A 15,730-nucleotide genomic window follows, 5' to 3' on the forward strand; every position below is an offset into this window, starting at 1 on the left:
TTTGCTTCTTCCTCTTTTTTTTTTCAATGTCTGTATAGCCAAAGTTATTGCACCAATTGTTACTTTATCAAGACATCACATGTGGCATGACCTTTTTTTGGGAAGTCATTATTATTATCTTATTGATATCAGAGAAAAAAGGAGAGGGAGAGATAGAAACATCAATGATGAGATAGAATCACTGATTGGCTGCCTCCTGCATGCCCCCACTGGGGATCCAGCCCGCAACCTGGGCATGTTCCCTTGACCAGAATCAAACCTGGGACCCTTCAGTCTGCAGGCCGACACTCTATCCACTGAGCAAACCAGCCAGGGCCGGCCTTTGCTTCTTTTTAAAAATATATATATTTTATTGATTTTTTACAGAGAAGAAGGGAGAAGGATAGAGAGTTAGAAACATCAATGAGAGAGAAACATCGATGAGCTGCCTCCTGCACACCTCCTACTGGGGATGTTCCCGCAACCAAGGTACATGCCCTTGACTGGAACTGAACCTGGGACCCTTCGGTCCGCAGGCTGACGCTCTATCCACTGAGCCAAACCAGTTAGGGCTGGCCTTTGCTTCTTGACAGGCCATACTCTCCCCAGCTGTGGGGCCAGTGCACCCCACCCCACCCCAGGTTCTCCTCGCTGACTGGCTCAGCTGTGTCCTTCAGAGTTCAGCCTCAAAGTCAACTGCTCAGATGCCTTGCCAATCTGAAGTGGTCATCCGTTGTTTGCAGACTCATCACCCCATTAGAATTCTTTGCATAGCACTTACCTATACTAGGCATTTTCTTGTTGACCATTCACTTATTCATCATTCATTCAGTATCTTCCCCAGACATCATGGCAACTCCCTAAGAGCGGCCATCCTCCCCTGTGCACGGCATGTTACAAGTGTTCCAGTCTCAGTCCAGTTTATTTAGCTGATGAAGAGATTGCAGCCACAGCCAGACATGCACTGTCACCATCCCCATCTTACTGACAAGAAAGTAGAGGCAAAGGCCAAGCCATCACTCCGGGTCACGTGCCATGTGTCTGGCGCCAGGGCCTGTGCTCCTAGCTGCTGCACAGGCTCTGCAATCACCATGTCCAGAGCCTGCATCCAGATCTACCTCCAAACTCTATTAAATGCATGATGGTGTGGATAAAATAGTCAAACAGCTCAGAAAGGTACTATTCTGCATCTCCATTTCTCTGTTTATCAGGTTTTGGCAAAGTTTCTATGCTAGCACAAGCCTCACTCATTTCAACAGCTGAGTCAGCATTCCATCATGTGTCTATGTCATCATTTTCTCAGCCAGACACCTGGGCTGTTCTAGGTTCTTGATGTGCTGAATGATGAGCTTCTGGGAGCATACTCATGTGCAACAGTCTACACTTGACAGACATTGCCAAATGGGCTGTCAGGAAGGCTGCTCCAATTTCCACCCCTAACCAAGACCCCAGAATGCCATTCTGCAATCCTGGGCATCATCTCACTTCTAAAGGTTTGCAATCTGACAGGTAAAAGAGCCATTACTTTTCCATTGTATGAAGGGAACATCTTCCATTTACTCATTTCTACGTTAGCTGCTTATATTACTCACCTATTTTTCAAATTGGGTTATTCAAAAATTTATTAATTTGTAGGAGATTTTGATGAAATAAGAAACTTAACCCCCTGTCTTTAATATGTGTACAAACGTATTTTTCCCATTTGTCTTTGGCCTGCTTACCAAACAAGTACATGTACATATGCGTGTGTGTATGTGTGCACATATGTGTATGTGGGTGGGTGTTTACATGTATATGTGTGTATTTAAACAACTTTAATGCAGTAACACTTATCACTTTTCTTGTCCTTTATGGCTTCTAGAATTTGTGCTCTGCTTGAAGCAGAAAGGCCCTCCCATCTTCAATATTATAAATTCATCCATACTTTCTTCTAGAATTTCCATGGTTTTGCAAAATTTTAATTCTAATAATTCAAATCACTTTATTTTTAAAAAGTACTCTTTATCATAGTCTCTGTGCTCTGCTCATTACCCATGAAATATTTGGGGTAAAGAAATTAATTCTTTCCTTTAGGAAAGATCAAGATTAATTCTAGCTCTGGCTGGGTGGCTCAGTTGCTTGGAGTATTGTCCCATACACAAAAGGTAGCATGTTCAATTCCCAGACAGGGCACAGACCTAGGTTTCGGGTTCAATATTGGTCGGGCGTATATAGGAGGTAAGTGATCAATGTTCCTCTCTCACATTGATGTTTCTCTCTCTGTTTCTCTCTCTCTCTCTCTCTCTCTCTCTCTAAAAATCAATGAAGATTTCCTTGGATAAGGATTAAAAAAAGATTAATTCTGAATAAAGCCTCCTAAAGAGGCAAAGTTTATATTAAAACTGATTTTATACAAAAATGTATGTGTAGTAGACAATAAAAGTACCATAATCTATTACTCTACTCATTAATACCTTGTTATATACTTGTTATTCATATATACATATATTTATGGTCTCTCCATGCATTTTTTCTATATGTAGTTCAGATACTATTGCATATAATTTTAATAGTTTTGAGATATAATTCTCATTCCATACAATTTACCCATTTAAAGTGTACAATTCAATGGTTTTCTAATATATTCACAAAGTTGTGCAACCACCACCACAATCAATTTTAGAATATATTTCCACCTCAAAAAGAAACCCTGTATCCACTCCCACTCACTCCCCATTCCTTCTTCCTCTGCACTTGGCAACACCTGATCTCCTTTCTGTCCCTATGGATTTAACTATTCTGATGTTTCATAAAAACGTAATCATACAATATATGACCTTTTGTGATTGGCTTCTTTCCCTTGGCATAATGTCTTCAAGGGAAAATGACCTCAATAAACGACCTTTAATAGTTACATATACCAGCGACTGGTCTAACTGCTTTATGGGATCCTCTCCTGCAGCCCTCATACAGTGCATGAGATAGGTCCTATTTCCATATTGTCCCCATTTTGTAGGTGAGAAAAGCTGAAGCCCAGAGAGGTTTGGTAAGTTGCCAAAGCTGGCAAATGGCTGAGCTAGAACTCTAGGGAGGCCTTGCTCCTGGACATGAGCCTTGACCTCTGGAAATCTCAGTTAAAAAGGCATTCATTTTTAACATAGCTGAGTTATCTGAGAGCAGAAAAGAGATCTTAATCATTCTGGGATTGCTGAAACTTATTATAATATCTGGCAAAGGTAAATACTAAAAAATACAAAATACTTCTACCCAACCCATGTACAATGAGGTAGGTTTGTCAGTCAGGGCTTCACTTGGGTGGAACCTAGCAGGGCGATGAACACGCACATATACAATGTCACATCACACCTCAATGGAGGACTGCTTGTTTTAAAAAGTATGATGAATGGGATCTAGATACTCATACTAAATGTCCAGGATACAACTGAAAATCACTTATCACCACCACCACCACAACAACAAAAACACAACTTGAATTAGAAAAGACAATAAAAAGATTCCAACATAGAGATGAATCATTGTTAGAAATATCTGACAAAGAGTTTAAAGCAGCTATCATAAAATTAACTCAACAGCACTCAAAAATTCTCTTGAAATAAATGAAAAGAAAAAAAAAGAAAATCTCAGAAAAGAAATAGAAGTTATAAAAAGAAGAGCCAAATGTTAGATAAGCTAAATAGTAGAGTGGAGATGACAGAGGACAGAATCAGTGAACTTGAGGGCAGATCAAAAGACTTTACTCAGTTGGAACAGAAAGAAAATAAACTGGAAAAAAAAGGAAAAGTCTCAGAGGACTGTGGGACAAAAACAAACAAACAAATCACTGGAGACCCAGAAGGAGAAAGCAAATGGAACTAAAAAAATTACATGAGGCAATAATGGCTGAAATTCCTAAATTAGGCAAGAGACATAAATCTACAGATTCAAGCAGCTTAGCGAACACCAAATATGATAAACCCAAAAAGTGTTATAGACTTAATATTTGTGTCCCTCCAAATTCGTATGTTGAACCCCAATGTGACAGTACTTGGAGGTGAGCCTTTGGGAAGTGATTAGGTTTAGATGAAGTCATACAGATTAGTACAGAAGAAATAAAGTAAATGAGAAAGATTTTAGCATTTCAAAGTGGTTCCAAAAGAAATTTCAAAGTCTACTAATTTTTGACCAATTACTGTAAGAGGTAAAAATTAATGTATCCTCTGGAAATATTTAAAGCACAATATTTACATGCATATAGTATATTTGCTTAAACAAATTCAAGTTTATAATCCTAACCCACATGCAATGTACCTTTAAATTGCACAGGGCACCCTATATTTTGCAAGTGTATTTTCTGGTGGGTATTTTTATAATATACTAGAGGCCCGGTGCACGAAATTCGTGCACAGGGAGGAGGGTGTCCCTCAGCTCAGCCTGCACCCTCTCCAATCTGGGACCCCTCGAGGGATGTCCGACTGCCCTCTCACAATCCAGGACTGCTGGCTCCCAACTGCTCGCCTTCCTGATTGCCCCTAACCGCTTCTGCCTGCCAGCCTGATCACCCCCTAACCACTCCCCTGCCAGCCTGATTGATGCCTAACTGCTCCTCTGCCAGCCTGTTTGCCCCTAACTGCCTTCCCCTGCAGGCCTGGTCACCCCTAACTGTCCTCCCCTGCAGTTCTGGTACCCCCCAACTGCTCTCCCCTGTAGGCCTGGGTCCCCCCCCCAACTGCCCTTCCCTGAAGACCCAGTCACCCCCAACTTCCCTCCTCTGCCAGCCGGGTCACCCCTAACTGCCCTCCCCAGTAGGCTTGATTGCCCACAACTGCCCTCCCTTGCAGGCCTGGTCCCTCCCAACTGCCCTCCCCTGCTGGCCTGATCACCCACAACTGCCCTCCCTTGCAGGCCTGGTCCCTCCCAACAGCTCTCCTCTACTGGCCATCTTGTGGTGGCCATCTTGTGTCCACATGGGGGCAGGATCTTTGACCACATGGGGGCAGCCATCTTGTGTGTTGGAGTGATGGTCAATCTGCATATTACTCTTTTATTAGATAGGATAGAGGCCTGGTGCATGGGTGGGGGCCAGCTGGTTTGCCCTGAAGGGTGTCCCGGATCAGGGTGGGGGTTCCCTTGGGGTGTGGGGCGGCCTGGGGGAGGGGCCTGTGGTGGTTTGCAGGCCGGCCATGCCCCCTGGCAACCTAAGCAGAGGCCCTGGGATCTAGGATTTATTTATCTTCTACAATTGAAACTTTGTAGCCTGGAGTGGAGCCAAGTCTTCTGCTCGCTCCGTGGTGGCAGCCATTTCTGTTGGGATTTATGTATCTTCTATAATTGAAACTTTGTAGCCTTAAGCAGAGGCCAAAGCAGGCCAGGGCTGCAGAAGCTTGGCTTCCTCCATCGCCGCGGGCAACCCTATCCTCTTGCTCTCTCCAGCTCTGTGGCTGCCGCCATTTCTGTTGGGCTTTATCTATCTTCTATAATTGAAACTTTGTAGCATTGAGTGGAGGCCTAGGCCGGCAAAGGCAGGCGGAAACCTTGGCTTCCTCCATTGCCAGGGAAACCCAATCCTCCCTCCTGCTCTCTGTGGCTGCACCCATCTTGGTTGGGTTTATTTGCATATTGCCTCCTGATTGGCTGGTGGGCGTGGCTGATGGGCACGGCTTGTGGGTGTAGAGGAGGTACAGTCAATTTGCATATTACTCTTTTATTAGATAGGATTATATATGCAACCCAACCTACAATTTTTTGAGTAAATTTATTTTTCTCATTTGGTTTTTCCCACCAATATGAACCTAAGCAAGTACAGTTTGGGTTCTGGTATTATTTTATAGAAGACTAGGAAGAAGGATCAGGGAAAATCGTAATGAAGATGACAATGATAATCACTAATGATAGTGTGGTCACACACACACACACACACATCACTATGTTCCAGGCATTTATATCTTAACTCTTTTAATCCTAACCATTCCATGAAGTAAATACTGATATTATCCCCACTTTATAGATGAGAAACCTGAGGAAGAGTGAGGTTAAATAACTTGCCCAACCAATGTCCACAGAGCTAGAGTTTGAGTCTAGTCACTCCTGAGCCTGTGCTATACAAGCTCTGAACATACCTTTGGAAAAATGTATCAAATAGTATTTTTATAAACAAATGATATGAAACCAGAAAAACAAACCATGAAATAAAATAATATAAAAATGTACCTAGAGTATGTACTGGCTCCTGCTTGGATAAGAGTTGGCATGACAGCTATGAATAACCCCAGCTGTACATCCTGCATCACCAGCATTCCAAGCAGCACAGCACTATAGTCAAGGTCACCTGCTTAAGAAAACAAAATATGAAAAGCGAATCTTTCCAATATTTTAAATTGTCCCAAGTCAAAATAAAGTCATCATGCATATTTCCAAAATAATTAAAATAATTTTGATCCTTTAAATGAGAATACAAACTTTAAAATTTCTTTGAGAGCAAACACTGTAACACTTTAAAGATTAAAAAGTTTTGTAAAGAAAATCTCCCAAATATTTCCACATTACTGGTTAATTATAAAATTACAGAAAAATGACATTATGACAAGATGGCATGGCAAATAATATGATAGGCCTGGATAATCATACCAATTTCACTGTGTCCCAGAGACACATGCAGAAGCAGTCTCCATCATCGATCTTTATTTCTTCCCTAAGTTATTCAAGAGAGACCTGGACCCATCCCTTTCTGGTCACATCTGCTGAGCAGAGCCTAGTGCAGGGGTGGGCAAACTTTTTGACTCGAGGGCCACAATGGGTTCTTAAACTGGACCGGAGGGCCGGAACAAAAGCATGGATGGAGTGTTTGTGTGAACTAATATAAATTCAAAGTAAAGGAGCGGAGGGGAGAGCAAGAGAACCCTCCGCTCTTTTGGCTCTGCGGGCCGGATAGAACAGCCGAACGGGCCGGATCCAGCCCGCGGACCGTAGTTTGCCCACAGCTGGCCTAGTGGCATGGGTCACTTTCCTTCAAACTCACCATCACCACCACAGTGAAGATCCCCTCCCTTTGAGACTAATGCAGATTTGGTAAAGAAATACTGATTCATGTGGACAGAGTAGGAAAGCAGTAATCAGCACTGGCTGAAGGGACTACACCACTTCTATGGAGAGAAAATGATGCAGCTTTGGGGAATGCAATACTTCACATAGGCCTCAAAATGTCTCCATTTTCAACCAACAGCTCTTGGCTTTGGAACTTTTTATGTTTTCTTTAAAAAAAATAGATTTTTTAAAAATGGTGTTTTTTTCATTTATGTTTGAGTGTTTCAAGCATGATTATTTTAAAGACTATTAGATTTTCCCACAAATAAAGAGAATTCATATTCTGATAATTGAGGTTGTTAGTTGTCTTTTCTAGCCACTGATGTCTTCAAAGGTACTGGTATTATAGTATACTAGAGGCCTTGTGCATGAAATTCATGCACTCGGGCGGGGGTGTGGGGGGGGCATCCTGCCACTGCTGCTGCGCTCCACAGTTGTGAGCCCGGCTCAGGGCTTTTGGCTGAGCAGTGCTCCCCCTGTGGGAGCACACTGACCTCCAGGGGCCAGCTCTTGTGTCAAACATGTGTCCCCGGGTGGTCAGTGCACATCATAGCGACCTGCCGTTCCACAGTTCGGTCGATTTGCATATTAGCCTTTTATTTTATAGGACTAGAGGCCCAATGCACGAAATTCGTGCACGGGGGCGGGGGGGTCCCCTCAGTCCAGCCTGCACCCTCTCCAATCTGGGACCCCTCAGGGGATGTCCGACTGCCAGTTTAGGATCAGGCCTAAACCAGCAGTTGGATATCCCTCTCACAAACTGGGACAACTGGCTCCTAACTGCTCACCTGCCTGCCTGCCTGATCACCCCTAACTGCACCCCCTGATAGCCTGGTCACCCCCAACTGCCCCCCCGCCAGCCTAGTTGCCACCAAATGCCCACCCCCCGCCGGCCTGGTGGCCCCCAACTGCCACCTTGCTGGCCTGGTTGCCCCTAATTGCCCCCCGCCCCCCGCCAACCTGGTCGCCCCTTACTGCCCCCCCCCCGCCAGCCTGGTCGCCCCAACTGTCCCCCCCACCAGCCTGGTCACCCCACACTGTCCCCTCTGCCAGCCTGGTTGCCCCTCACTGCCCCCGCCCACTTTCCTGGTCACCCCCAACTGCCCCCCCCCCCTGCTGGCCTGGTCACCCCACGCAGCTGCTCAGTCGTTTGGTCACCCCTCACTAACCCCCCTGCCGGCTTGGTCACCCCATGCAGCCTGCTGCTCAGTTGTTTGGTTGTCCCTCACTAACTCCCCTGCTGGCCTAGTTGCCCCACGCAGCCTGTTCGGTCATCCATTCAGTTGCGATGGCCGCTTAGGCTTTTATATATATAGATAGGTTATAATAGGAGTTCCTCTTATTTTCCTACTTCATTACTGATGTCCCCCTTCACCTCCCTCTATCACTTGGTCTTGTGAGGGAAGGTCCTAAGCACCAGGCCACAGGGACACTGGGAATAAATGAAACCACCAAGGTGGTGACAGCTACTCTAGTTGCTAGCAGGAAGGCTGCACCCATGGCCCACAAATCGGCAGAAGAAACCAGATAGTTTTTTTCCAGCCTCTTCTCACCAGTGGGAAGCCCCTGATGTCACAAGTGAGTGTGGCCTAGCCAGTATAGCTCAGTTGGTTGAGCATTATCCCATGCACCAGGAGGTCACCAGTTGGATTCCCGGTCAGGGCACCTGTCCCGGTTGCTGTGGGCTTGATTCCCAGTAGGGGGCATGCCTGAGGTAGCCTATCACTGTTTCTCTCTCATCAATGTTTCTATCTCTCTCTCCCTCTCCCTTCCTCTCTCTGAAATCAATAAAAACATATTAAAAGAAGAAAAAGAGTGAGTGTGGTCTTTGTGGGCCCCTGTGACTCGCGGAGCCCCAGGCCCTTGGCCAGCTCTGCTCACGGCCAGGTCGGTTTTACTGCAGAGGTCAGGCACACTGCTCTGTTCTCTCTTCATGTTTTCCCTGTCATCTCTGTGTTGCTGCAAGGCGAGTATCAGTGTGAAGGTACTATGACATCTGAACCCTATTTTTTACTGACTTTTACAAAATAAGAGCAAAACAGTGAAAATTACCATAATGAATAAACATGATGTAAAAAGTGTCAATGCTGTCAAAGTTTAACTGCACGAAAGACAGTGCCACCGAGCCGCACCTCAGAACATTCATTCCTAAACGTCCTATCAAGTCTGACTTCACTATACACAACGATTTAGAGATGCGAGCATTTCATACACATATATGACACTAACACCAAAGTAGAAGAGGTAAAAGTACCTTTAATTACCAAAGTACCTCATATATTTTATAGAAGAAGGTGTCCAACGTACATCAATTCCCAACACTTGCCAGAATCAAAGCAATGTACATCAATCACATTGTTTTTTAGGCTGCATGTAACACCACCAGTTGGCAGTAGTGTAGTCAATAGGACAGTTAATGAGAATTCTGGAGCTGGGTAGTTTCAGATTGGGTGCAACACACTAATCTCTTTAACCCACCAATTCCACAGTACATTTTTCAATGTAGATTGCTTTCTCTTAAAATGTTCCTCAAACTATTCTAAATTTGTGAGCATATAAAAACACATTTTTCTTAATCAAATGGAGGTTTGGAGAAGCTGAGATTACAGGGACAATAATTCCTAAGGGAATGTCCATAACTATTAGGAAAGCCCCAAGGAGAGAATAAGAGTTGCAATTTTTTCTAAAAGGCCTTGGGAGTGGATTCAAGTCAATTAAATATGTACTGCTTCAACACATATTTAGAAGAGGTCATCACCTACCTTCTTTTTCACCCCGGGCACTGCCCACGAGGAATCTGGACACTAAGGGAGTGCTTGATAAGGACAAACAAGTAGAAATGAAAACGCTCTGAGTGGGTCTGATCTGTAAAAGGTGTCCCCATAATAAGCCAAATGCAATCATTAATAGTGTCATATAACATGGTCCTTGTAAGGATATCTTCCACACCTTAAAGAGAACACATTTATTTATACATTTTAGTGACAATAGACCAACTCTTGACTAGCATTATGCCGAGCATATGCATACATACTGTCCAGTAATGGGGCAGGCCTGAAATTCTGCAGTAGATACATCAGCACAAATCCAACATCGTAATGTTAACACAATAGAGACAGTAAAAACTAACTTAAGTCTTCCCCAGGAACTAAACAAACATGTCTCTGTGTATATACATATGTGTGTGCACATAATTTAATCCTCAGGACACATCTCAGAGGCAGATATCATTGTCTCCCTCATTTCTAGATGAAACACCAGACCACAGAGGTTAGGTCATTTGACCGGGTCCCATGGAAGACAATGTGAGGACATAAACCCAGGCAGCATGGCTTAATAATCAAACACAAATTGATTAGACACCTCGGTATGCACTTAGCACTGCACTAAACATGATAGAAAATGTGAAAGAAATCAGGTTTGATTCTAACCCTCTGGGGTTTTCAATCTAGTTGAAGAGACAACATAATAAAAACTGTCTGATATTTATACAAATGTGAATATTACATATTAACAAAAGAAATTAACCTGAAACTCATCCTAATCTACGTTAAAGGACTTGTTTTGTTCTCCTCACAGCACCCTCCCTGGATGATTCCCTCATCCAGGCCCTCTGCTCAAAGAGCTCGTGGAGGCCCAGAAGTACGGGGCAGGAGAGGCATGGCTCAGCACAGCTCTGGAACAGTGAAGTCAAAGGCAAACGCTGAGGCCCTACCAGCTGGCCAACCTTGTCTGTGTCTTAACACATCTACCCACCTTTGGGTGCCCTAGAGCGTGTGAGCTTTTCCTTCCCCTGCTCTGGTTCTTGGTCAAAGCAATACTTCTTGCAAAACAACAATATTTTCTTTGGGAATCAGGACAGCTGGGAGGCTCTTCCTAGGCTGGTATTGATTTCCTGCTGTGGCCAAACAAGCAGAAGCCAACGCTGGCCCTCACCACAGCCATGACTGGCTGCCAGCCTGCTGGTCCACCTGTTCAGGAAATCAATTACAGGAGCCTCCCAACTCCATAAAGTCCCAACTGGCGGAGACCAAAAGAGGTAACTGAACTGAGTGCTCACTCAATTGAGTGCTCGGCCCTCCATGCAGAGCCAAATCTATCTCCTGCCATGTGATTCTGGTCCCCCAGGCCCCACTCTCTCCTTCCTGAAAGGCACAAGTTACCCTCACAATGGCTGTTCCTCCAAAGTTCAAATTTCATGTTCTTGACTTCTTATATTTGGCAGCGATGTTATCATAAAATGAATCTCTTCCAAATCATTCTTCCTCTTCCTGTATATTACAGCTAAGGAGCAATGAAGGACCAGAGCAGACCCACACAGCCAGCTGCAGCAACTAAGGAGGCTGAGTATGTTGGATTGTAGGGTTCACAGGTATGAGGTAGCCCCTTCTGTAAGTAGTGTTAGCCCTCAGTTAGAGTATTTCTGTCCACACAGGACACCTGGAGTTCAGGCTTGAACCTGTCACTAACTGGCTGTGCACCTTGAATAGATAATCTCTCTTCTTTAGTTTCCACATCTGTAGAGAAAAGTGAGACGAAATAATTTCTGAGGTCCAGAGCGAACCTTTGACTTTATTGTCAGGTGTCTTGCTATACCTTGGTCTAGACGAGGATTGGGATCTATTTAGCCTGAGAAGCAAGGTATGGAGGGAACGACAGAAAAGACCCAAGGGAGCATCCTTCAGAAACTTCCTGTCCAATGTGGGACCCTGCCCTCACAGAAATGCAGGCCCTCAGGCTGCCCACATCTGTAGCTCTAGGTCAGCAGGAGCCCCAGGCCACTCCTCAGACATCAGAGTCTAAGAAGCACTGACAAGAATCCTCTCAGCCAAGACCCTGCTCCCTGTGCTTCAGGGCCACACACCCAGATGCACACTTCAGCCTAAATTGCCCTCTCCAGTTCTTCTTCCCCTTTCTTTTCCTAGGATTTCCGTTCACAACTCACCAAAGGACAGAGATCATGTTGACTGTATACAATGCCTTACACTCAGAAGCTACCAAAGGTCTGGAACATCACACTCAACAAGTGTTTGTTGAGAGAACAAATAAGAAATAAAGGAGAAGAAAATACAACTCTTGCCTCCATTATTTTATAATCTATTTAGAGACGAAAGCTGGTGAACTATCTATACTAATAAAAGGGTAATATGCTAATTAGACCAAGAGACCTTCTGGACGTCCTTCCAGACAAAGCCATGGTGGCGGGGCTGAGGCAGAGGTGGTTGGGGCGATCAGGCCAGGAGGGGAGGGTAGTTGGGGGCAATCAGGCCAGCAGGGGGGGCAGTTGGGGGTTATCAGGCTAGCGGGGGGGGCAGTTGGGGGTGAGCAGGCTGGCAAGGGGGGGCAGTTGGGGGCAAGAAGGCCGGCAGGCAGAGTGGTTAGGGGCAATCAGGCAGGCAAGCAGGTGAGCAGTTAGGAGCCAGCGGTCCCAGATTGCGAGAGGGATGTCCGACCGCCGATTTATGCCCGATCCCACAGGCAGTGGGCCTAAACCAGCAGTTGGACATCCCCCGAGGGGTCCCAGATTGGAGAGCTGCAAGCCGGGCTGAGGGACACCCCCTCCCCATGCACGAATTTCGTGCACTGGGCCACTAGTTATGATATAAAGCTAAGAGAACTGTTTAAGTGAAGCTAGAAGAATGAAGGCAATGGATGATGACTTACTAATAAATGACTCAACCAATGGTACCAGTGGGCAGAACAGAAAGACCACAGCTTTCCTCAGCAACAAAGAAGAAGTCATTTTCAGACTTCCATGTTTTTGAATAGTTTCTAGTCAGACCTTTAGGAGATTTCACCAAAGACCTCAGAGGGCCCTTCCAGCAATTATTATTTAGAAAACTCTATTCAGTAATTTTCTACCATTACAGGAACTGGGTAATTAGCCCACACAGCAGAAGTGCTATCAACTGAGAATGACGACACTAGTCACTTAAGGTGCTCTAGCATTTTGCCAGTTACCTATATCTGAGGAATAAAAAGAAATGTGTTAATTAATAATGTAGTTGATTAAGAAGATATCAGTCTTCTGCAATCCGAGCCCATGGGCCTAGAAAGGGATAGGATGCATTCTTGGTGCATGTCAAGTTTCAGGAATAGCACAAAGGGGACTTGGGGACTGGTAAGTGAGGATCCATGTCAGAGTTGAAGGAACATTACAGATCCCAGCTCACAAGACACAAAGAACACTGCCCAAAGTCACATATTCAGGGAGAAACCAAGATGGTGGCATAGGTAAACACCTAAACTGCTGCCTCGCACAACAATTTCAAAACTACAACTAAAACATGAAACGGACATCATCCAGAACCACAAGAAGGCTGGCTGAGTGGAAATTCTACAACTAGAAGGAAAAAGAAAAGCACACTGAGACTCAGAGGAGCTGCAGGAGGCAGAGGTACTGAGACGCGCGCATGCGCGGCGAGAGCGGGCAACTGAGTACCCGGATGGCTTTCTGAAGCAGGAGGGAGACAAGAGCTCCTGACTGCACTGAACTCCAGTTCTGGGCAAGACGCTGGTGACCCAAACTCATTAGGGGAGAAACTGGACTGTATGGCAGTGGGCAGAAATCAAGGGTGGCTTTCTCTCAGAGGTGCTTGCAGCGATTACCACGGGACACTGAGACACAAGGGCCTATTAGGGCAGGGCTGATGGGAAACCTGTGCTGTCTGCTCCGCCCTGAGACTCCGCCCCATCCAAGCTGAGCACAGAGGCTTTAGCAAGTCTTGTCTCATAAGGGTGTCTCCAGCACATAAGTTCTCCCAGCATAGACACAGCTGATCCTCACAGCCAATTGGCCTGGAGGTCAATTCCTCCCAGGGATACCAACAACAATCAAGGCTTAACTACAACAAGACTGTGCACACAGCCCACAAAGGGGTGCACCAAGAGTGTCCACCTCAGGTAACTGGGGAGGCTGAGCCATGGGGCCCTATAGGACACCTAGCACACAAAGCCACTCTATCAACTCAGGGAAGCAGCCAAAATGCAGAGATAAAGAAACAGATCACAAATGAAAGAAATGGAGGAAAGCAAACTACTGGATATAGAGTTCAAAACCATGGTTATTAGGTTTTTCAAGAATTTTCTAGAAAAGGCTGATAAATTTAGCGAGACCCTCGAGGATATGAAAAAGGACCAACTAGAAATTAAGCATACACTGACTGAAATAAAAAATATTATACAGAGATCTAACAGCAGACTAGAGGATCGCAAGAATCAAGTCAAAGATTTGAAATACAAAGAAGCAAAAAACACTCAACCGGAAAAGCAAAAAGAAAAAAGAATCCAAAAATAGGAAGATAGTGTAAGGAGTCTCTGGGACAAGTTCAAGTGTACCAACATCAGAATTATGGGGGTGCCAGAAGAAGAGAGAGCGCAAGATACTGAAAACCTATTTGAAGAAATAATGACCGAAAACTTCTCCTACCTGGTGAAAGAAATAGACTTACAAATCCAGGAAGCGCACAGAACCCCAAACAAAAGGAATCCAAAGAGGACCACACCAAGACACATCATAATTAAAATGCCAAGAGCAAAAGACAAAGAGAGAATCTTGAAAGCAGCAAGAGAAAAACAGTTATCTACAAGGGAGCACCCATATGATTGTCAGCTGATTTCTCAACAGAAACTATGCAGGCCAGACAGGAGTGGCAAGAAATATTCAAAGTGATGAACAGCAAGAACCTACAACCAAGATTACTCTACCCAGCAAAGCTATCATTCAGAATTGAAGGTCAGATAAAGAGCTTCACAGATAAGAAAAAGCTAAAGGAGTTCATCACCACCAAACCAGGATTATATGAAATGCTGAAAGGTATTCTTTAAGAAGAGGAAGAAGAAGAAAAAGGTAAAGATAAAAATTATGAACAACAAATACATATCTATCAACAAGTGAATCTAAAAATCAAGTAAATTAAAAAATCTGATGAACAGAATAATCTGGTGAATATAATAGAATCAGGGGCATAGAAAGGGAGTGGACTGACAATTCTCAGGGGGAAAGGGGTGTGTGGGAAGAGACTGGACAAAAATCGTACACCTATGGATGAGGACGGGGGGGTGGTAAGGGCAAAGGGTGGGGTGGGAACTGGGTGGAGGGGAGCTATGGGGGAAAAAAGAGGAACAATTGTAATCTGAACAATAAAGATTTATTAAATTAAAAAAAAAAAAACAACCAAGTCACATTCAGTTGCCAGATATTAGTGGGGAGGATAGATGAAGAGGTGGAGTACAGAGGATTTTTAGGGCAGTGCAACTGTTCTGTGTGATACCATCATCAGAAGTTGGACAAATGGAGTTTTCAATAGAAAAAAATGAAGCCAAAGAAAACAAGGTGAAACAATAACAGGATGAACTAAGGAGACACATGGGAAAAGCGGTCAGCAAAATGATAGCCAAGTCATGAACAAATGTTAACAGTAAATAAACCAAAACCATATTATGTTAAATTGGGGGCAGTAACACAGATTGATAAATCCTTACCTTTCTCAGCTTTTCTGGGGAAAATTCTAAGCCAACAAGAAAAAGAGTGAAAAACACACCAAATTCTCCTAATGTTTCCACTTGCACAATAGACTGAAAAACAAGAAAATTTTCAAAACATGTAATTTAATATATTTAACACATTAAGTATATTTACCAGAATATCTTGTACTAACATAGGGACTATCCCCAAATAAATATATTTTTA

General features: G+C 44.3%; 1 protein-coding gene across 6 annotated transcripts in view; it reads right to left on the reverse strand.

The window, feature by feature from the left end:
• The window catches only part of TMCO3 (transmembrane and coiled-coil domains 3), a 53,255-nt gene that overhangs the window by 17,430 nt on the left and 20,095 nt on the right, over positions 1–15,730 (reverse strand). For 3 of the 6 annotated variants that reach the window (XM_080660436.1, XM_080660437.1, XM_080660439.1), the window contains 3 exons: positions 15,523–15,615; positions 9,801–9,987; positions 6,166–6,283 (listed from right to left, as the gene is read on the reverse strand). In XM_080660436.1, coding sequence (XP_080516562.1) covers positions 6,166–6,283; positions 9,801–9,987; positions 15,523–15,615 — 398 coding nt within the window. Of the gene's footprint in view, positions 1–6,165; positions 6,287–9,800; positions 9,988–15,522; positions 15,616–15,730 lie in introns of all 6 variants that reach the window. The other 3 variants (XM_080660434.1, XM_080660435.1, XM_080660438.1) reach the window with 1 other exon arrangement.

Source organism: Plecotus auritus, assembly GCF_963455305.1.
Source record: "Plecotus auritus genome assembly, chromosome: 3".
Lineage (NCBI taxonomy): Eukaryota > Metazoa > Chordata > Mammalia > Chiroptera > Vespertilionidae > Plecotus > Plecotus auritus.